General features: G+C 46.1%; 1 protein-coding gene across 2 annotated transcripts in view; it reads right to left on the bottom strand.

Moving 5' to 3' along the window:
- LOC109873567 (collagen alpha-1(XI) chain) overlaps window positions 1-22126 on the bottom strand; it is a 127866-nt gene that overhangs the window by 22054 nt on the left and 83686 nt on the right. For both annotated transcript variants that reach the window (XM_031809600.1, XM_031809601.1), the window contains exons 13-39: window positions 21134-21226; window positions 20988-21044; window positions 20721-20774; window positions 20462-20515; window positions 20077-20184; window positions 19895-19948; window positions 19427-19471; window positions 17632-17685; window positions 15178-15222; window positions 13762-13815; window positions 13521-13565; window positions 13351-13404; window positions 12396-12440; window positions 11191-11244; window positions 10062-10106; window positions 9596-9649; window positions 6051-6158; window positions 4830-4883; window positions 4334-4387; window positions 3232-3276; window positions 2934-2987; window positions 2763-2807; window positions 2580-2633; window positions 2415-2468; window positions 2241-2294; window positions 1068-1265; window positions 778-831 (exon numbers count right to left, since the gene is read on the bottom strand). In XM_031809600.1, coding sequence (XP_031665460.1) covers window positions 778-831; window positions 1068-1265; window positions 2241-2294; window positions 2415-2468; window positions 2580-2633; window positions 2763-2807; window positions 2934-2987; window positions 3232-3276; window positions 4334-4387; window positions 4830-4883; window positions 6051-6158; window positions 9596-9649; window positions 10062-10106; window positions 11191-11244; window positions 12396-12440; window positions 13351-13404; window positions 13521-13565; window positions 13762-13815; window positions 15178-15222; window positions 17632-17685; window positions 19427-19471; window positions 19895-19948; window positions 20077-20184; window positions 20462-20515; window positions 20721-20774; window positions 20988-21044; window positions 21134-21226 — 1689 coding nt within the window. The remainder of the gene's footprint in view (window positions 1-777; window positions 832-1067; window positions 1266-2240; window positions 2295-2414; window positions 2469-2579; window positions 2634-2762; window positions 2808-2933; window positions 2988-3231; window positions 3277-4333; window positions 4388-4829; window positions 4884-6050; window positions 6159-9595; window positions 9650-10061; window positions 10107-11190; window positions 11245-12395; window positions 12441-13350; window positions 13405-13520; window positions 13566-13761; window positions 13816-15177; window positions 15223-17631; window positions 17686-19426; window positions 19472-19894; window positions 19949-20076; window positions 20185-20461; window positions 20516-20720; window positions 20775-20987; window positions 21045-21133; window positions 21227-22126) is intronic.

Here is a 22126-nt window from a genome sequence, read left to right as displayed (position 1 = left end):
TACCTTGATACCTCTACACTTTCTGTAAATCCAGGGCGTACTAGTCTACATCAGGTACTGTCACGCCCTGATCTGTTTCACCTGTCCTTGTGATTGTCTCCACCTCACTCCAGGTGTCGCTTATTTTCCCCCGTGTATTTATCCCTGTGTTTCCTGTCTCTCTGTGCCAGTTCGTCTTGTATGTTTCCAAGTCGACCAGCGTTTTTTTCCCGTTCTCCTGCTTTTTGCATTCTCCTTTTTCTAGTCCTCACAGTTTTGACCCTTGCCTGCTTCTGGACTTTGTACCTCCCTGACCTGACCTGTCTGCCACTCTGTACCTCCTGGACTCTGATCTGGTTTTGACCTTTTTGCCTGTCCACGACCATTCTCTTGCCTACCCCCTTTGGATTAATAAACATTGTAAGACTCCAACCATCTGCCTCCTGTGTGTCTGCAATTGGGTCTCGCCTTGTGCCTTTGACAGGTACATGCAACGTGTTTAGAGTAGAACCTGAAAGTCACGCAAATCTACTAAGTAGGTGGAAGCCTGTGCTGCGTGACTAATTAACAAACGATGAGTATCACTGGCACATGACGTGCAGCATCTTAATGCAACTGATGCGCTCAGCTGTCAACCGTATTCCCACAGTAAGTGTGTATACGAAATAAAGAGAGAAAAAATAGGGAAAAAAGAAAGGGAGATAACGACGGAGAGAGAAATATTGATGGCGAGTGTGAGTGATGGAAGTACAGGAAGTGAGAGTTGAAGAGAGGATGTTGGTGGATGTGTGTACTCACAGCAGGTCCCGGCGGGCCGCCGGGGCCTTCATTCCCTTTCAGGCCGTGAGCCCCCTGTCGAGAGACAGAGAGACACAAACTTTTAGAGGAAGCACCATGCACCTCCGCCTTGGTTTAGCACCGGGCAGACCCCCCCTCTATCTATCCCAGAATCCTGGTGTGGGAATCTCCTCAGGTTAACACAACAAAGGCAGCCATTTTTGTATTTTTGGGGGGGGGTTGATCTGAATCGTATTTATCCCCAATAGAGATAAGACAGAAATGATGTGAGGTGTGTGTGTGCTACTTACCACTGGTCCGGGTAGACCTCTCTCTCCTGGGAACCCTCTCAGACCAGGGGGACCGTCCTTACCAGCCGGGCCAGCGGGACCTGGGTCTCCCTTAGCTCCCTCTTTGCCAGCAGATCCAGGAAGACCCTGCTCACCGGGTGGGCCTGGGGGTCCGGGGTGGCCACGTTCTCCCATTGGACCAGTCTCACCTGTGGGGCCCTGTGGATGGAGAAAGAGAGAGAAAGAGAGAAGGAGAGAGAGAGAAACAGAGAGAAGGAGAGAGAGAGAAACAGAGAGAAGGAGAGAGAGAGAAACAGAGAGAAGGAGAGAGAGAGAAACAGAGAGGAGTGAGAGAGAAACAGAGAGAAGGAGAGAGAGAGAAACAGAGAGAAGGAGAGAGAGAGAAACAGAGAGAAGGAGAGAGAGAGAAACAGAGAGAAGGAGAGAGAGAGAAACAGAGAGAAGGAGTGAGTGCGATTATATGAATAAGACAACAAAGTGAAGCAGGGTGTCTGCACAGTATGAGCATAGGGTGACAGAGTGTGAGAGAGTGGGAGGCAGCCAACCCCCGGTATTCGCTAGTCACTCCATGAAGGCGTCATCCATCTGCCAGAATAATAGCATCAATGCATATAATGTTCTCAATTAGCATTAGGAGAGAAGCTCTTTGGTGGAAATGGTTGTTGACTAAGCATGCATAATGAATGAACAGCCTAGTGCTAATATCTAAGAGGATAAACAACACTCTGACAGTCACCTATCTAACCAGATAAGGATAGGAGAAAATCCCTTCTGGGTAGACAACAAACACAGCTAAAACTCACTATGACTGCCTTACGACACCTGCAAGTCACCCTTATCACACTCTTGTAACACCCTACACATCCTGCCCACCATCAGAAATAATCTTAGTAGCTCGGCCGAACACTTCCGGTTTCCATCCTCTCCCTCTAACCGGGGACTAATTCAGAGTGCAGACCGCGTTGACACGATGTGAGTCGCGCCGCGCTACTTATTAGCTCATCAGTCAACTACTACTCCGATACCAACATGCTCCGTGCCACGTCTACCTGTTGACGAGGCCAGGCCAGGCCACTGAAAGGTATTGTATTGGGTGTGTTTTTCCCCTCCCAGTACCACAGAGAGATATGATCCAGCGGGATATGTGTGTGTTAGTATTGTGGCGGAACTCACCTGAGGTCCGACCACTCCTGGGGGTCCAGGTGGGCCCGTCTTGCCTTGGAAACCCTGCGAGGAGAAGAGAGAATGAGAGCGGTATAAGAAGGTTGTACGCGTAAGGTTCGGGAAAAGTGAAACTCTGGCCTGTGACACTAGGGACAGGGCTTCAACAGCAGCGTGTTCACTCACAGTCTCGCCTCTCTGTCCAGGGTGTCCGGGCAGACCATCTTTCCCGGCGGGGCCCTGAAAACACAGGAAGATAACCTCAGTAAAGCCACACATACGCACCAGTCCACCGTTAAAACACTATGTGTTGTGTTGTCATTTGTTTGGGGGGGATGGGGGGGGTCTTACGGGTGGGCCCTTTGGTCCGGGGAATCCTGTTGGCCCCTGAGGCCCTGGAAGACCCTGAAACACACAAGCAGACGATACAGTCAATCAATCAGTTATCAATAACAACTCAATAACCACTATTGGAAATGGATCATATTGATACAGATGAATAGGTATTTGAGTGAGGGATGCTCTAGTACATACCCTCTCACCGGGAGGTCCTGGAGGGCCGTCACTTCCTGAGGTACCCTGGGAGACAGGGAGGAAACAGGAAGTGGTCAGAATGGACTCAGCCAATGACAGACAAGATCATACCACTGTATGATAGTGAGGCATTACGTCAGCCATGTCATATTGGAAGACACCCTAACTCACCTTTGGTCCAGCTTTTCCTGTTGGTCCCCTTGGTCCCCTCTCTCCACGAGGTCCCTGGGAGGAGAGAAAGAAAAAGAGGAGGGAACGTCAGGAGGGAGGAATACCAATAAAGTAGATACAACACTCTGAAGATATCCTTCACCATTAGAGGATGTCCTCCTTTCATTCACTTAACCTCCTATTGGAGGGTCAAGGTAATAAACCATAACCTGTGTCACCTGGACACACAGTTGTCATGGTTACCTACAGTATATCGCCAGTGGATATCGCCAGTGGATAGTGGAGGTCCAAGACTTACCGTTGGTCCTCTCTGTCCTCTTGGGCCAGCCTTCCCTGCAAGTCCCTGTGAGGAACCATAACAAATACAGAGGGCAGAGGTCACAGGTCGCCATGGTAATGAATTTGAGACCGCCCTGACCTATCTAACCAGTCAGATCAACTAGACCTGTAGCATAAATAGGTCCCATTCGCACTGTCACCACGGCTACTTCAACTAGCATTGAGACCTATTCCTCATTCAACTGTCGCTCTGGGTCCCTCTAGATGAGAGTGTCTACTAAATGACTTACATTTAAACATTATGTATTCATCTATCTATGCTAAGACTCTTTCTTCTTCTTTGTCTCAAGGGAGCGAATAAAGGCCAAGATGTTTATATACGTTTTAAATTTGAAAATAGTTTTTCATAATGAAACTAGATACACGGCTTTACATATTGAAAACTGTTATTGGGCGAGAGAACAGTGAGGTAGATCGGCAAAACAATGCTATATAATAAGGCATATCTCCACGATTTCAGAGCAATATGAGGCCGTATTTCCTTGCTGTACGTCAAATGAACGAAGAAAAGGATTATGGCTGTGTGTGGGTTTTGAAACTATGGTAATGTGACGACCATCGCTCTACGTCGAAGAGTTAGGCTTTCTGCCTCATAAAGGCTCATGTTTTAGCCACAGAAGATGAAAAGCTTTCTGTATCGTACGTTGAGGGACACAAAACAAAACATTACTCTCCAGACCAAACGAACGACCCGTCTCCGAGTACTGTACAATGTGATAAATGACCTTTGTGGTGATTTTCAATTCTCTTATGTGAGGATGGTAATGAAGAAGGAATAAAACAGTCTTTATGTCCTTGGTTTAATCTTTTTCCTGTGTCTTTTGAATTCGCACTAGAGAGACAATAAACCCCGTCTCCATTGGTCTGATTCAGTATTGATCCAAAACTCTTAAGCGGTGGACAGGCTAAAACTTCAAAGTGAAATGCACTGGGCCGGCTCACACATCCACAGAGTTGTTCTGTAGGTATGTAGAGCAGACATGCAACTATAACTTCAAACGTAAGGATACTAATACTAAGCATCAAAACATTTGACAGGTGCGCTTTTCTCGACTCCCTACCCTTGCTCCTTTCTCTCCGTTGGCTCCGGGGAAACCTTGGAATCCCTGAGATCCCTGTGTTGATAAAAAAAGAAAGGAGGGATAGAGAGAGAGAGAGAGAGAGAGAGAGAGAGAGAGAGAGAGAGAGAGAGAGAGAGAGAGAGAGAGACAAAAGAGATTAAATCCCATGTTCGTCAAAGGCGAGCAACAAAGACGCTGAGTGGTGTAAAGTGAAAGTGCTGTTGTAGGCAGCAGTGACGCATTTTGGGCAGCGCCCGTTCAGTGGGCGTCTGTCTGACACCAAAAGGCATGGCTAAATCCTGCCCCCTTTGATCCGGGAGGTTCAAACATGACCTCCCTGCGCCCCGCCAGCGTCAGAGCGGTGCCCCGCTGGGCAGTCAGGGCCAGTGCATCAATAACGCCATGTTCAAACAAGGGGTCCTTCAGGTGTGCCTCCTTGAAGTGTCCACTATGATAAAGACAGAGAAAGGGATTCTGGGAGGAAAAGGGGACTTACCTTTGGCCCTTGTCTTCCGGGGTATCCTGGCAACCCTGGAACACCCAGTTTGCCCTGAGAGAGAGGAACACAAAACAAAGTCACCATCAGTATATCAATCAATGAAACCCATTTATTTCTAAACGCCTTTTTGTGCATCTACAGTTGTCGCAAAGTGACTTTGCTTGAATGTCATGGGTTTAAGTATTCATTAAGTCTTGTGTATCTCCTCCATCTATTTCCCTTGTCTTTTCTATTCCCCCCTTTTCTGGGTCAGGCCAATCTGAAGCCATTCTGTTTTGTTTTACACCCTCATCCTGCTAGATGTGGGCTGGAAGTGGGAAGAGAAAACTGTCTCTCTCTACGTTCCACTTCTTAAGATAGTTTCTCTGGGGAATTCTATTAAATTATTCTGATTCCCAATGATTAAATTACAGTAGAGAGAGACACACTATACTAAGGAAAATTAAACATCTCGCAACTACTTTGTCTTAAAGCTATAAAACGAATTGTCCTTGTTTTAATTCATAGAAATAAGTCACTTCAGTGTTTCACTGGTTATAGATAGAAAATACCCTACATGTGTATAGTCAGTGTTTTAAAAGTCTTCTCATCTTAAACACAGGCGTTTAAAATGCAAGATTAAACATGATAGTCAGCTTTTTCCTGTCAGTTTCAAATCAGGAGAACTGTATATCTCCTAAGTGTTCAGATTTTATAAACTAGTGTTTACTTTCCTATTGTCTCTCAGAGTACGTGGGAGGGGCAACATTATCATATTTCCCAGCATGCTTTGTTGCAAATGGATTTTTAGAATAGTTGTTTTAATATCTATGTTTCCTCATACATATTGGTCGATTGATCGTATACATTTTTCTAAACTAATGCAATCTGTAAGGGGGTTGGAGTTATTGCACCCATTACTGAGATGGTTGTTCCAGTTTCAGTGGTTTAAGTATTGTTTGGTAACTATTTCACCATAGCAGTCATTCTGAGTGCAGGTTGTAGGTGATAAAAATATTCCAATTGTTGCCTATATTCCGATAGAACTTACTATTCACTTCACAATCCAGAGTATTGTGACTTGCAGGTTTAAACACTGTGACGTGTTCTCATTGAAATTCTGAATCCCTTGCTGTGTTTAAGAATTGTTACAGAAAAGTGTTGAGTTATGTGTTCAGATCCTAAACACTTGGTTTCACAGTGAATGTGAAGTTTGTCACAAGGGCAAAGACGACTCACCTTTTCTCCGTTGGGTCCGAGAGGGCCAGCGTCTCCAGGGAGACCAGAGCGACCCTTTGGCCCCTCAGGTCCGTCCTCTCCTCTGGGTCCTGCAGGTCCCAGCTCACCCTGGATAACACACATAACCAGGTTGTCAGGGGAACCTCATATTGTGTCATACTATTTCTCATGTTGTATCATGTTGTATCCTAGATTCACTTATTGTGGCTTTTCATGTGGTTGATTTACTATTCGAATCATCCCCTCTTTGAGGGGCCAGTGCATCAATAACGCCATGTTCATATCTTAGAAAAAAGGTGATATCTAAAACCTAAACGTTTTTGGGGGGTTTTCTCCATAGGAGAACCCTTTGAATAAATGTTTTTGGTTCCATATAGAACCCTTTTCACAGAGAGTTCTACATGGAACCCAAAAGGGCTCTACCTGGACCCAAAAATGGTTTTTACCTGGAACCAAAAAGGTTATTGTAAGCGGACAGCCAAAGAACCCTTTTGGAACCCTTTTTTCCACGAGTGTATCGTGTCATGTCATATAATAGAGCCATGACACCTGCTTCCCAGGTCCTTCAGAATGCACTACCATATCCACATCACTCCAGTCACTGTCATGACACCTGCTCTTACAGGCCCAGCAAACTGAAATATCGTCCTCAGATTGTTCCAAACACTTTTTCAGTCATGACATCGTCTCATCCTCACGCCGTTTCAGTCCCCGTTTCAGTCATGACACCGTCTCATCCTCACGCCGTTTCAGTTCCCGTTTCAGTCATGACACCGTCTCATCCTCACGCCGTTTCAGTTCCCGTTTCAGTCATGACATCGTCTCATCCTCACGCCGTTTCAGTCCCCGTTTCAGTCATGACACTGTCTCATCCTCACACCGTTTCAGTCCCTGTTTCAGTCATGACCCCGTCTCATCCTCACACCGTTTCAGTCCCAGTTTCAGTCATGACACCATCTCATCCTCACACCGTTTCAGTCCCCGTGTCAGTCATGACACTGTCTCATCCTCACACCGTTTCAGTCCCCGTTTCAGGCATGACACCGTCTCATCCTCACACCGTTTCAGTCCCCGTTTCAGTCATGCCACCGTTTCAGTCCCCGTTTCAGTTATGACCCCTGCTCCTCCGGGTCCAGCCCTTCAGACAGTGAGTGTCGAGCAGCTCAGTCTCTGATGCTCGGTAACTGCTCAAAGAATCAAATGAGGCCATTTCCCCTGCTCTCTGTCTGTCAAGCTGACTGTGTGATATAAGAGGACTTTTATTTCCTCCCTGTTTAAGTGTATGCATCCTCTGGTGGGTTAGTGGTGCTGTGCTGAGGCTGCTATAAGGCAGAGCACAACTCTAAACGGCAGGGTACAAACTGGCTCTGACAATTTTTACCGTGCCGACCCAGTGGACCCATGAACAGTCCCCCGTAGACTCGCCGTCAAACACACACACACACACTTCACACGTATGTGCCCACTTACATATGCACAAACACATCACAGTAATCACAAAGACTCTGTCTCTTCCAGCTTGACACTCACACGTTGTAACTCATGCTAAAAAGTTAATCAAACAGAAGCAGTTCTCGCTCTCTAACTCACGCACACTCATAAGCACACAACACAAGTCGACAATTACATTCCGGTCCATGCCGGGAGCCTCCTGCCTCCTCTCCTCTCGAGAACAGGGCTCTCTCAAATCCCTCTCTCTTCTCCTCTCTTCCCCCCCTCAAATCCCTCTCTCTTCTCCTCTCAAATCCCTCTCTCTTCTCCTTTCTTCCCCCCTCTCAAATCCATCTCTTATCTCCTCTCTTCCCCCTCTCAAATCCCTCTCTCTTCTCCTCTCAAATCCCTCTCTCTTCTCCTTTCTTCCCCCCTCTCAAATCCATCTCTTATCTCCTCTCTTCCCCCTCTCAAATCCCTCTCTCTTCTCCTCTCTACCTACTCTAAAATCCCTCTCTCTTCTCCTCTCTACCTACTCTCAAATCCCTCTCTCTTCTCCTCGCTACCTACTCTAAAATCCCTCTCTCTTCTCCTCTCTTCCCCCTCTAAAATCCCTCTCTCTTATCCTCTCTTCCCCCTCTAAAATCCCTCTCTCTTCTCCTCTCTTCCCCCTCTAAAATCCCTTTCTCTTCTCCTCTCTTCCCCCTCTAAAATCCCTCTCTCTTCTCCTCTCTTCCCCCTCTAAAATCCCTCTCTCTTATCCTCTCTTCCCCCTCTAAAATCCCTCTCTCTTATCCTCTCTTCCCCCTCTAAAATCCCTCTCTCTTCTCCTCTCTTCCCCCTCTAAAATCCCTCTCTCTTCTCCTCTCTTCTCCTCTCTTCCCCCTCTAAAATCCCTCTCCTCTCCTCTATTCCCTCTCTCTTCCCCATCTAAAATCCCTCTCTCTTCTCCTCTCTTCCCCCTCTAAAATCCCTCTCTTATCCTCTCTTCCCCTTCTCTTCTCCTCTCTTCCCCCTCCAAAATCCCTCTCCTCTCTTCTCTCTTCCCCCTCCTCTCCTCTATTCCCTCTCTCTTCTCCTCTCTTCCCCCTCTAAAATCCCTCTCCTCTCTTCCCTCTCTCTTCTCCTCTCTTCCCCCTGTATTCTCCTCTCTTCCCTCTCTAAAATCCCTCTCCTCTCCTCGCATCCCCAGCTGCTACATCTCCAGAGGAAGACAGGCTGAAGCCCCTTGTCTTTTTCGCTCTCTCTATTTTGAAGGGGTTTAAGCTCCTCTCATCGATTTCTCTCTCATCACTCTCTCCTCTCTCTCTCCCTCCCTCCTCCTCTCAAGATGGCCTGTTCAGGGGTTGAGGGTATCGTGTTTAAAGTAGGGGCCAGAGCTACTCCTTGTGTCTCCCTGTCGACGGGTATTGAGGTGACTTGAACAGTCTAACGTAAATCTCTGACTGACACTGTACGCTTTGAGAGGGCTTCTATTTCTGTCTTTACCTGCCAGTTCTCTGGTCTATTAATCTCAGAGAGGTCGGCTAGACGTCAAGTGGTAATTGGAGAGACGGAAGAGGGGGATTGATAGGAACACACACACGCAAACGGAAACAGCTCACACACACTAGCTCGCACGCACGCACACACACACACACACACACACACACACACACACACACACACACACACACACACACACAGAACTGGCAACAGAGACGTTTGGTCAGTGCTTGCTCATTACCCATAATTCCTTTGGGCCAACCGGGGGTGGGGGGGGGGGTGGGGGGGCAGAGAGACAGTAGGGGATCAATACCATTGAACAGTTTGAGTAAAGGTCACCTCCTATTGGACCAGAGAACTTTAGGATCAACTGTGCACTAGCCAAAATCCTCAGCCAATGGAAACTAGCCAATGACAACTAGCCTAACGTTTCCATCACTTTTCAAAGTCAGACTGGGTTTTACTGTACCCTTCGTCATAAGCCTGTCAAAGGAACACTAAATCCCTGCCAGACTGATGAAAGTAGTTGCTTAAACTCTGTTGGATATTATGTTGTGCGACGTCCAGATATGTGGACGGCATTTGACCAAAAAAACTAGAACAAAAGTTTAAAAAAGTAAATTCCTCACCCTGTCACCCTTGATTCCCATATCTCCCTTGAAGCCAGGGAATCCATCTTCTCCCTGAGAGAAAGAAAGAAATGAACAAGACAAAGGAGGGGGAGACAGTGAAAGGTGTTGAGAATGTGGTCATTTGTTTTGGAGAGCAGTGAAAAGCCATATCCGCCCTCACGAAGGCATTCACAAACAAACACAAAAAACACACATCCCTCTCACTCTCTCACACACCTGTAAAATTGCTTTGGGCAGTCCCTGTTGCCATAGAAACTCTAGATCTTATTTTCCCGAAAGAGAAGTAGGACAGCCTGACATTTATGGGTTTCGGCAACATATACCATCACCCTTATCGCCACCTTCATCGTCACCATCATTGTTAGAACCATCATCACTGTCATTATTATCATGTGTGACTGATGCATTTTTCATTAGACCACTCGAACAGAAGATCGGACACACGCGCACGCTAATGTCGTACCTTTTCCCCCTTTCCTCCTTTCAGGCCTCGTACACCGTCGGCTCCCTGGTTCGAGAGAGAGAGAGAGAGAGAGAGAGAGAGAGAGAGAGAGAGAGAGAGAGAGAGAGAGAGAGAGAGACATTAGTATCAAACACTGAACTGGATCTGAATGCTTAAAACACTAACACACTCAACGAAGGCTGAAGGATAACTAAGCATGCCATTTCTCATTAAACTCTATAAAGAATGATCTCGATTGGAGCTCGATGATAACAAAGGTATTTGCCTGGGGTGGAATTTTATAGTATAGGAGCAGAATTGATGGTACCCTGTGGTGCCGGAAACCAATAGCATCCTTCTCCTCCTATATCTATCTTTACTCCCAAATACATCGGTTGTACTTTCATTTAACCAGCATCAGTCGCCGAGCCCGTTGTCTCCAACACGCAGAGGGTAACTGCTGTGGAGCGCTTTCGGGGAGCACACGCCAAGAGGCACGAGCATCCGCCAACCTCACACACACAGTCAGTGGGTGGTGTAATTCATTTGGCCCCTTAACCCCTCCCTGGAGGGGCCATTTGATGGGAGTCCGCCTGCCTTCATGTGTCTCTGCTTAAATCAGCTAGTCATTGCTGAGGATCAAGCACCAGTGGGATCCCTCCCGGGGCCATCGAGAGAGTGGGAATGCGAGCTACAGCCACGCGTGCTTATCTCAGCCACCCGGCCCATCAACCCTGACCCTCTCAACTGAGCTACGACGAGCGGCGCTGGTTTTACGAGCCTGAATAAGTGCTTCTGGTCACAGAAGGTAATTGGGGGAAAACAGGTTTGTGATATCCTGTAGTATTGACTCTATCCGCATGTAACAGATGGGGGGGGGGGTTCTTCAGTCCAAAATCCTACTCTAACATTATGTCTGGTCCACAGCATAACCGCTAACCAGGCCTATTTTATCGCACACAAACGTACAGGTTCAGTTCATTCCACATTAGCATTCAAAAGACAGCGGGGACTAAGGATTAGAGTGCTTCACCTAATGACAGATCAGACCAATGGGAGAGCGCCATTGATATCATGTGCTCCAAGGATGGGGTCGTGTATTAGGAGTTAATTAGGCCGGGGGGGGGGGACATTGGGGCGTAAAACTCACCTTCACACCTCGGGGACCGGGATAACCGATTGGACCTTGAGAGCCAGTGGGACCCTGCGAGAAGATCAATGTGTGGATAGAAGCTTGTTACGGAGAGTCATTTATATTTATTCAAATTCAATGTCCAAAATCCAGGTGAGGAATACCAGCGAAAAATACAGGGAGTGAGATAGAGGCAGAGATATACAGAGAGAGAGATACAGAGAGAGAAAAAGAGAGAATCAGAGAGAGAAAGAGAGAGAAAGAGAGAGAAAAAGAGAGAAAGAGAGAGAAAGAGAGAGAAAGAGAGAGAATCAGAGAGAGAAAGAGAGAGAAAGAGAGAGAAAGAGAGAGAATCAGAGAGAATCAGAGAGAGAAAGAGAGAGAATCAGAGAGAATCAGAGAGAGAAAGAGAGAGAAAGAGAGAGAATCAGAGAGAGAAAGAGAGAGAATCAGAGAGAGAAAGAGAGAGAAAGAGAGAGAAAGAGAGAGAATCAGAGAGAGAAAGAGAGAGAAAGAGAGAGAATCAGAGAGAATCAGAGAGAGAAAGAGAGAGAAAGAGAGAGAATCAGAGAGAGAAAGAGAGAGAATCAGAGAGAGAAAGAGAGAGAAAGAGGAGAGAAAGAGAGAGAATCAGAGAGAGAAAGAGAGAGAAAGAGAGAGAATCAGAGAGAGAAAGAGAGAATCAGAGAGAGAAAGAGAGAGAAAGAGAGAGAAAGAGAGAGAAAGAGAGAGAATCAGAGAGAAAGAGAGAGAAAGAGAGAGAATCAGAGAGAAAAAGAGAGAGAAAGAGAGAGAAAGAGAGAGAAAGAGAGAGAAAGAGAGAGAAGAGAGAAAAAGAGAGAGAAAGAGAGAGAAAGAGAGAAAAAGAGAGAATCAGAGAGAGAAAGAGAGAGAAAGAGAGAAAAAGAGAGAATCAGAGAGAGAAAGAGAGAGAAAGAGAGAATCAGAGAGAGAAAGAGAGAGAAAGAGAGAATCAGAGAGAGAAAGAGAGAGAAAGAGAGAAAAAGAGAGAGAAAGAGAGAGAAAGAGAGAGAAAGAGAGAAAAAGAGAGAGAAAGAGAGAAAAGAGAGATCAGAGAGAGAAAGAGAGAGAAAGAGAGAATCAGAGAGAGAAAGAGAGAGAAAGAGAGAGAAAGAACTCCAAGTAAAAGACAAAGGGAGGGAACAGATGCTGATGAAAAAGACAACGAACAAGAACATAATAACCTATAAAGAGAAGCTTACCAAATGTCCTTTCTCTCCGTTGGGTCCTTCCTTTCCAGGGTGACCCTATGAATTATTAACAGCAAAATGAACGGTAGTCCCGGGATAATTAGCACACGATCATAAACACTACAACATATCGCACAGTAAAACAAAGCCAGGCTGTACTGTATGACAGTGGAAAAGGCCATTTGGAATAAAAGCCTTCAGAGTTTAGTCAGATTTTTGGATGTCTCTTTAATGCCTAGTATTTTACAAGCACTATGGGCTGTTATAGAACACCACACACACACGCACACACCACTTAGCATGTCGAGTGAAAAAGGGCCGAGGGAAATTGATTATGTTCCCTTGAGATAACCAAGCTGTAATACGTCCACTGATAGGGTTTCAGGAGAGAGAGAGAGAGAGAGAGAGAGAGAGAGAGAGAGAGAGAGAGAGAGAGAGAGAGAGAGAGAGAGAGAGAGAGAGAGAGGGATGAGAGGAGACTTAAGCGGCAGAAAATAGAAGCCTACAGAAGAAAGAGGGGAAGAGGGTGGCATAACTATCAAATGATATGGTTTCAGATATGAGAGAGAGAGAGGGGGGGGGGGGGGTGGATGAACACTAAGAGGCAGCAAATAGAACAGAGAAAAGGGGAGAGGGGGGAGAAGAAGGGAGTTGAAAGAGGGAGCGAGTGGCATTTCCACTCTACATAGATATCAAGGCCAAGGAGGATCACGGGCTTCATGGGGGGATACAGCGACAGACGCTGCTCTCATCGAGCTCTCGCTCTCTCTTCCATTCCGTCTTCCATACTTCCACTCTTTCTCGCACTCACTTTCTCACTCTGTCTGTCACATGCACACACACACACACACCTTTCTCTCTCTCACACCCACCACCTGCCATCTTCCACGGACCACCTGGCGACAGCATAGGTGTTCCCTGCGAGGGGGTGGGGAGTGTGTTCGGGAGAGTTAGTTCACACACTTACCGGGGGTCCGTCAGCTCCGGGCATTCCTGGCAGTCCTGGTTTTCCGGTAGGACCCTGTGGAGAGCGGAGAAGGGAAGTCCGAGATACTCAGGTGACAGACAGTAGAGCCACAATACTGCTCACATCGCACAATGGTGTAGTTACATGTTTTAAGTGGCCAGGGCCCTTACCTTATCTCCAGGGGGCCCGATGGCTCCCTGAGGACCTGGAAGTCCCTGTAGAGAGAGAGGACGGACATTGTCAGCACAAACTCACTGGAGGATGAGACAGGAACGTCCAAGAGCGACAGAAAATCCGACCAATGGACTAATGTCAAAATGCCTTAGTGGGCATGACCATACAATGACGAACCAAATGAAGGCTGTAATCTCATACCCTGTCCAATAGGAATCCTAAGATTATCATACTGACCTGAGCACCAGGGTTTCCTTGCTGTCCACTGGGGCCAGGCTCTCCTTGGGGTCCCTATGATGGAGACAACACCTCGTTCACATTCATCCACAGGACATCACCAGGTGTCAGTCAGACACATGAGGACAGAGCAGCTTTAAGAGACGACTAAATGCCGGCACCCGAATATAGCGGAGGGTAAATTCATGAAGAATCTAGTGTAGTGAGTGGACTTTTGATTGAGTCAAATATCACTACATTATTACTTTCTTCCACACAGACATAACTCCCACGGGCCGGTGTGTTTTTGTAGCCTGTTCTAGCTGGAGGGAACACACGCACGCACGCACGCACGCACGCACACACACACACACACACACACACACACACACACACCACCTGCTCTCGACCTCTCTCTTTCAAACAAACACATAAACACCTCCCCTCTGCCACACACACTCTCTCAGTCTCCTTCACACACAATCCGCTCAGTCTCCTTCACACACACTCTCTCAGTCTCCTTCACACACACTCTCTCAGTCTCCTTCACACACACTCTCTCAGACTCCTTCACACACAATCCGCTCAGTCTCCTTCACGCACACTCTCTCAGTCTCCTTCACGCACACTCTCTCAGTCTCCTTCACACACACTCTCTCAGTCTCCTTCACACACACTCTCTCAGTCTCCTTCACACACACTCTCTCAGTCTCCTTCACACACACTCTCTCAGTCTCCTTTACGCACTCTCTCTCAGTCTCCTTCACACACACTCTCTCAGTCTCCTTCACGCACTCTCTCTCAGTCTCCTTCACGCACTCTCTCTCAGTCTCCTTCACGCACACTCTCTCCTAACAAAAGTAAACGCTGAACCTCAAACTCAAACGCCTCGCAGATAATTGACAATCAATTACGTTCCCTGTTTGGGGAGCGGCTGGGAAAAGACTGTGGATCTTCCATCTCTCTCCCTAATTGGAGCATCCCCAGCGGAGAAACTGTCTTCTCCAGCCAGGTATTCTCTCATTATGGATACACTGCTCCTACTAAATGGTCCCGGAATAACACAGACGGCCATGGAGGACTTGACTCTAACAGGACAGTACATTCGGTCTATTCTTCATTAGATGGCAAGAGAGTCTTCACACTGTGGGGGTGTGGGAGAAAGTGAATGGGTCTTTATGAAACAACAGTGTGCATTTGATGGGGAAATTGACTGGAAGCAAGGTAAGGAAATGGTGTGAGCCTGGGGGATAGATCGAGTCAGTATGTGTGTGTGTGTGTGTGTGTGTGTGTGTGTGTGTGTGTGTGTGTGTGTGTGTGTGTGTGTGTGTGTGTGTGTGTGTGTGTGTGTGTGTGTGTGTGTGTGTGTGTTCGTGCGTGTGTGTGTGTCAGGAGCAAATCCAGCAGATCGTTTCTACACGCTGCCACATAACTTACAATGTTTCCTTTGGGTCCAGGGTGGCCATCCATTCCAGTCACACCCTGTAACACACACAGATGAGATGAAGCCTCTATTCAATGCATAAAGCACACACTCAGGTTAACACACAGAGAATAAGGACATAAAGATGGGGAGGGCTTCAGTAATAGACTGGGATACAGTTTAAGTCTGAAGTTTACATACACTTATGCTCCACAAATGTCTTGTTAACAAGCTATAGTTTTGGCAAGTCGGTTAAGACATCTACTTTAAGCATGACACAAGTCATTTTTCCAACAATTGTTTACAGACAGATTATGTAACTTATAATGCACTGCATCACAATTCCAGTAGGTCAGAAGTTTACATCCACTAAGTTGACTGTGCCTTTGAACAGCTTGGAAAATTCCAGAAAATTATGTCATGGCTTTAGAAGTTTCTGATAGGCTAATTGACATCATTTGAGTCAATTGGAGGTGTACCTGTGGATGTATTTCAAAGCCTACCTTCAAACTCAGTGCCTCTTTGCTTGACATCATGGGAAAATCTAAAGAAATCAGCCAAGACCTCAGAAGACCTCAGCCAAGACCTCAATTGTAGACATCCACAAGGCTGGTTCATCCTTGGGAGCAAATTCTAAACACCTGAAGGTACCACATCTATCTGCACAAACAATAGTACGCAAGTATAAACACCATGGGACCACTGTCATACCGCTCAGGAAGGAGAAGCGTTCTTTATTCTATAGATGAACGTACTTTGGTGTGAAAAGTGAAGATCAATCCCAGAACAACAGCAAAGGACAATGTCAAGATGCTGGAGGAATCAGATACAAAAGTTTTTATATCCACAGTAAAACGAGTCCTATATCGACATAAACTGAAAGGAGGCTCAGCAAGGAAGAAGCCACTGCTACAAAACCACCATGAAAAAGCCAGACTACGGTTTCCAGCTGCACATGGGGAGAAAGATACTTTTTGGAGAAATGTCCTCTGGTTTGATGAAAAAAAATAGAACTGTTTGGCCATAATGACCATCGTTATGTTTGGAGGAAAAAGGGGGAGGCTTGCAAGCTGAAGAACACTATCCCAACCGTGAAACACGGGGGTGGCAACATCATGTTGTGGGGGTGCTTTGCTGCAGGAGCACAATTTCACAGGTACACTTCACAAAATAGATAGCATCATGAGGTGGCAAAATTATGTGGATATATTGAAACAACATCTCAAGACATCAGTTAGGAAGTTAAAGCTTGTTCGCAAGTGGGTCTTCCAAATGGACAAAGACCCCAAGCATACTTCCAAAGTCGTGGCAAAATGGCTTAAGGACAACAAAGTCAAGGGATTGGAGTGGCATTCAAAAAGCATTGACCTCAATCCCATAGAGAATTTGTGTGCAGAACTGAAAAAGCGTGTGCGAGCAAGGAGGCTTACAAACCTGACTCAGTTACACCAGCTCTGTCAGGAGGAATGGGCCAAAATTCACCCAACTTATTGGGGGAAGCTTGTGGAAGGCTACCAGAAATGTTTGACCCAAGTTAAATAATTTAAAGGCAATGCTACGAAATACTAATTGAGTGTATGTAAACTTCTGACCCACTGGGAATGTGATGGAAAAAATAAAAGCTGAAATAAATAATTCACATTAATTCACATTCTTAAAATAAAGTGGTGATCCTAACTGACCTAAGACAGGGAAGTCTTACTAGGATTAAATGTCAGGAATTGTGAAAAACTGAGTTTAAACGTATTTGGCCAAGGTGTATGTAAACTTCCGGCTTTAATTGTATATACGCTGTAGATACCTTCCCCAATCTGAACCAACATGCTATCGGGACAAGGGGAGATTTCCCTCACATCAAATGATGTAGAGAAGGTAAAGTGGGAGACATTAATAGCTCCGTATCTATAGCCATAGCCCTTCTTATCATCTGATGTATGAAGTGAACAGGAGGCTGGCTGAGAACGGCTCATAATAATGTCTGGACCGGAGCAAACGGAACGGCATCACCATGTGCTTGACGCATTTGATAGCGTTCCAATAATTTCACTCCAGCCATTACCACGAGCCCATCCTCCCCAATTAAGGTGCCACCAACTTCCTGTGATGTCGTGGAGTTGTTGTATGTGGTATTTCCCTGTGGATGTCATTAAAAAAAATCTGCTGTTGTGCCCTTGAGCAAGGCACTTAACCCTAGTTTGCTTCAGGGGAACCGTACTACTATGGCAGACCCTGTAAAAGAACACATTTCACTGCGCCTTTCTGGTGTATGTGACAATGAACATCATTTTTGTTTGTACTTTGTACTTTTGTTAGTTTTGCTACGAGCTGCAGAAATGAATTCCCTCGATGGGGAATCCACGTATCCACTACATCTGTATCTGAATTTGAGTGTGAAATGAAAGTGTGTGTGACTGTGTGTGTGGGTATGTGTGTCTGTGTGTGTGTGTGTGTGTGCATTCTAAACTCACAAGTTGCCCGGGAGGTCCCTGAGGTCCCTTTGGTCCCAGCAAACCACGAGGTCCCTGGAGAGAGAAAGAAACAATTGATCAAAATATGTTTCAAACAACATCAACACCAGGATCTTTTTCAAAAGTTACTAAATAAATATAGAATTTTGTTAAATGTAGATATAAAATTGCTTGTCACAACAATGAATAATGGATTTTCATCTAAAACATGCTTGAGGCTTCTTGAATCGCTCTGCGCCGTCCTAGACTGATTTCACTATTCTTGATGTCTGCTCTTTTCAATGCTCTCAAACAGTCGAATCTTAGTGCCATGGCTCAAAGCACCTTCCTCTCAGAGCAAGTATATTTCAGAAAACAAGTGGTTGTACCACCCCCTGGTGGTGTGTCTAAAATACTGCACCACACAATTGACCACTAATGATTCTCTCCCAGTCTCTTCCTCGAATTCCCATCCTCTCTACCTGTCTCATTTCTCCTCTCCGCAGGGGGAAATCCTGTCAGAGAGGAAGGGAAGCTCGTCCGTAGACGTATAGGAGCCTGTCCACCAGCCGTGAGGAAAGCAGGCTGTGAACAAGAGGAATCTACCCTCAGATTCACATATAGGCTAGTGAGCTAAATAACTAAAGCTGTGTACAAGACTGTGTGCATATACCATTAGCTGGACTTTATGTCATATCCTGTTCCTAGATATGTCAACACGTGCTTTATTGAGATGCAAGTGTCACAATGACCATTTTTTACCAATGACCGGCATTTGTGTCCATGTATGCTGATGATTCACCCATATACACATCACCAACCACAGCTAATGAAGTCACTGAAACCCTTAACAAAGAGTTATAGTTGTTTTGGAATGGGTGGCCAGTAATAAACTGTTCCTGAACATCTCTAAAACTAAGCTTCCCTAAGTTCTAGACCTCAGCTGAATCTGGTAATGAATGGTGTGGCTGTTGAACAAGTTGAGGAGACTATATTAATGTGTTACCTTAGCTTGTGAACTGTCATGGTCAAAACACAAAGATTCAATGGTTGTAAAGATGGGCAGAGGTCTGTCTGTAATAAAGAGATGATCTGCATTTTTGACACCACACTCCAAAAAGCAAGTTCTGCAGGCTCTAGTCATATCTTGATTATTGTCCAATCGTGTGGTTGAGAGCTGCAAGGAAAGACCTAGTTAAGCTGCAGCTGGCCCAGAACAAAGCGGCACGTCTTGCTCGTCATTGTTGTCAGAGGGCTGATATAAACACTATGCACGCCAGTCTCTCTTGGCTAAGAGTTAACACATTAAAGTGTTGAAAATCCCAAATTGTTTGCATAGACACCTTACACACAGCTCTGACGCACACACTTATCCCACCAGACTTGCCACCAGGGGTCTTTTCACAGTCCCCAAATTCAAGAAAGCGTACAGTATTATATAGAGCCCTTATTGCACGGAACTTCCTTCCATCTCATATTGCTCAAATAAACAGCAAACCTATTATTATTATTATAAACAGATAAAGCAACACTTCGCGGCACAACGCCTCTACCCTATTTGACCTAGATAGTGTGTGTGTATACATTGATATGTAGGGTACGTGTGCCTTTATAAAAATGTATGTAGTTCTGCCCTTGAGCTGTTCTTGTCTAATGATGTTCTGTTTTATGTCATTCTGTATTATGTTTCATGTTTTGTGTGGAACCCCAGGAAGAGCAGCTGCTGCTTTTGCAACAGCTAATGGGGATCTGAATAAATTACCAAAAAATACCAAACGACAAGGTGGTAGACATCTTAAAAAAGGTCAACACTTACTGGCTCACCAGGCAGACCACGTGGCCCAATCTCTCCATCGTCTCCCTGAAAACAGGACGTGACATGATCAGAACAGGAAGCGGGAGGTCGGAGTAGAGGAGAGAGGGTGATGGGGAGAGGAGGTATGAAAGGAGGGGAAAGGAGGACAGTACAGATGTAGCGCAGTAGGATGAGCCAGACGGGGAGTGAGTGATGGTGTGAGATGAGTGATGGTGTGAGATGAGAGATGGTGTATGTGAGGAGGATGGCTGATTTACATGACTGACGGCAGACACTTAGATCACACACACTTACCAATCACACATACGCAGACACACACACACCGCACGGACATACTGACCTACGGACGCATACACACACACACACACACACACACACACAGGAGGATGAAGAAATATCGAGCGAGAAAAATTGGGTAGAGATGATAAGAGATGTCGGGAGGGAGATAGGATGTGTGGTGGTGCTTACTCTCTCTCCATCCTCTCCTGTGGGTCCGGGAGGTCCATGGGGACCAGCTTCGCCCTAAATGAACCAACATAATACAGATCAGTGACACACACAGACAATCACAATGGCAAAGACACACAAACATTGGACTAGAAAATACAATCTAGATTAAAAAAAAGAAAAAGAAAAGGGGTTTGACTTACTCTGTGTCCCTTCTCACCAGGAAGTCCGGCTAATCCATCGAAACCTCTGTCTCCCTTGGTTCCGGTCTGACCAGGCATGCCTCTGGCTCCGTCAGATCCAGCACGTCCCTGGAAACACAGAATATATAGACCTTACAACACCTAGCAACAATAACCTTCCTGAAGGGCACAATCCTTTTTATTTGTTGTTTAATTTTTTTCTTTATTTAACCAGGAAAGACCTTTTGAGGTTAGAAACCTTTTGCAAAGAGAAACCTGTCAAGAGCTCAGCATGAAGTAGTCTGTGTGAACATACAACACAAGAGCAATACAATACATGAATAAAATCAATCCTAATCTGCATGCCAAACTAAAATGCCAGTGCAAGAGTCCCAATTACACTTACCCTTCTACCAGGCTTCCCAAGGGGTCCATGAGAACCCATTGGTCCACGAGGTCCCTGAAACAATGAACAATGTTACTGGAGAACCCAACAAGAGAACCCTACCCCCCAAAAAAGAACCCTAATAAAAGAACCAAAGTAAGTTGTGTTTACAGCATAGCCCTGAACTTGGGCTGGCGATTACAGGAGAGTGGTTCTAGTGGTTCCAGTGGTCTAGAACATTCAGTGGTTCTAGTGGTCTAGAACCTTCCATCTGCCTTACCTGAGGACCGGTCTCTCCAGAATCTCCCTTCAGTCCAGACACACCTGGAGAACCCTGGGAGGAGGACAAACACAACAAGGTCACACAAAGGTCATGGTAGACCCCAGATCAGGCCACAGCCAAAACACTATTACTGTTGTAGCATCAATTTCAATATGATCTTATCAACTATGAGCACCATAATTATTTATCCTCAGGCTGTGTATGTGACAGTGGTTAGTGTTTGTGTGTCTGTGAGGGGAAACTGAGGAAGACTTTGGTACGTACCAGAGGACCAGATCTACCAGTCAAACCCATAGGGCCAGTAGGACCACGCATCGCAAGCTGGAGAGAGAAAACAGCACTTTGTAAGAGAGATACAAAATTGTGTGTATGTGTGTGTGTGTGTGTGCGTGAGTGTGCGTAACCCTTACCCTGGCCTGTTGCATGATGGCTTGCATCTGAGCCTCCTGAGCAGACACCTGAGGTCCCTTCTGTCCAGAGTCTCCTCCAGAACTGAACCGGAACTGAAGGTGAAAGCAGAACTCAGAACCAATAATCAGACCCATCCCACTGGGCAAAAACTGTGTGAATCAACGTTGTTTCCACATCATTTCAACCCCCAAAAATCAATGTGATAACGTTGAATCAACGTGATTGGATTTGCAATAAGTCATCAACATAAGGGCATTTTGTCTATTTACTTGAGTCATTTTCTATTAAGGCATCTTTTCTTTTACTCAAGTATGACGGATTACAAGGGAAGACCCAGCCGTGATCTGCCCAACTCTTCCAGACGAACTCAATGCATTTTATGCACGCATCGACAACAACAGCACCGTACCGTGCGTGAGGGGCCCCACCGACCCAGAGGACCTCGCTCTCTCCGAGTCCGACGTGAATCAGGCCAACATGCCGGACGGTATTCCAGGACGCGTTCTCAGAGCAAGCACAGATCAGCTGGCAGGCATATTCACGGTCATTTCCAACCTCTCCTTGTCCCAGTCTGTAATCCCCGCGCATTATACTGAACATCATCATTCCTGTTCCCAAGAACTTTAATGCTTCATGCCACAATGACTACATCCCTGTAGCACTCACATCTGTAATCATGAGAGGCTCATTATGGCACACAACTCCATCATCCCAGCCACACTAGGCCCACTCCAATTTGCATACCGCCCCAACAGATCGCACTCCACATGGCCCTCGCCCACCTAGATAAGTGAAATATCTACACTGTGTGAGAATGATGTTAATTGACTACAGCTCAGCGTTCAACACCATAGTGCCCTCAAAACTCGTTACCAAGCTTAGGACCCTGGGACTGAACACCTCCCTCTGCAACTGGATCCTGGACTTCCTGATGGGCCGCCCCCAGATGGTGAGGGTAGACAACATCATATCCGCCATGCTGACCTTCAACA

This window comes from Oncorhynchus kisutch, linkage group LG29 (assembly GCF_002021735.2).
Source record: "Oncorhynchus kisutch isolate 150728-3 linkage group LG29, Okis_V2, whole genome shotgun sequence".
Classification (NCBI taxonomy): domain Eukaryota; kingdom Metazoa; phylum Chordata; class Actinopteri; order Salmoniformes; family Salmonidae; genus Oncorhynchus; species Oncorhynchus kisutch.
This window is presented reverse-complemented; position numbering and strand designations above follow the sequence as displayed.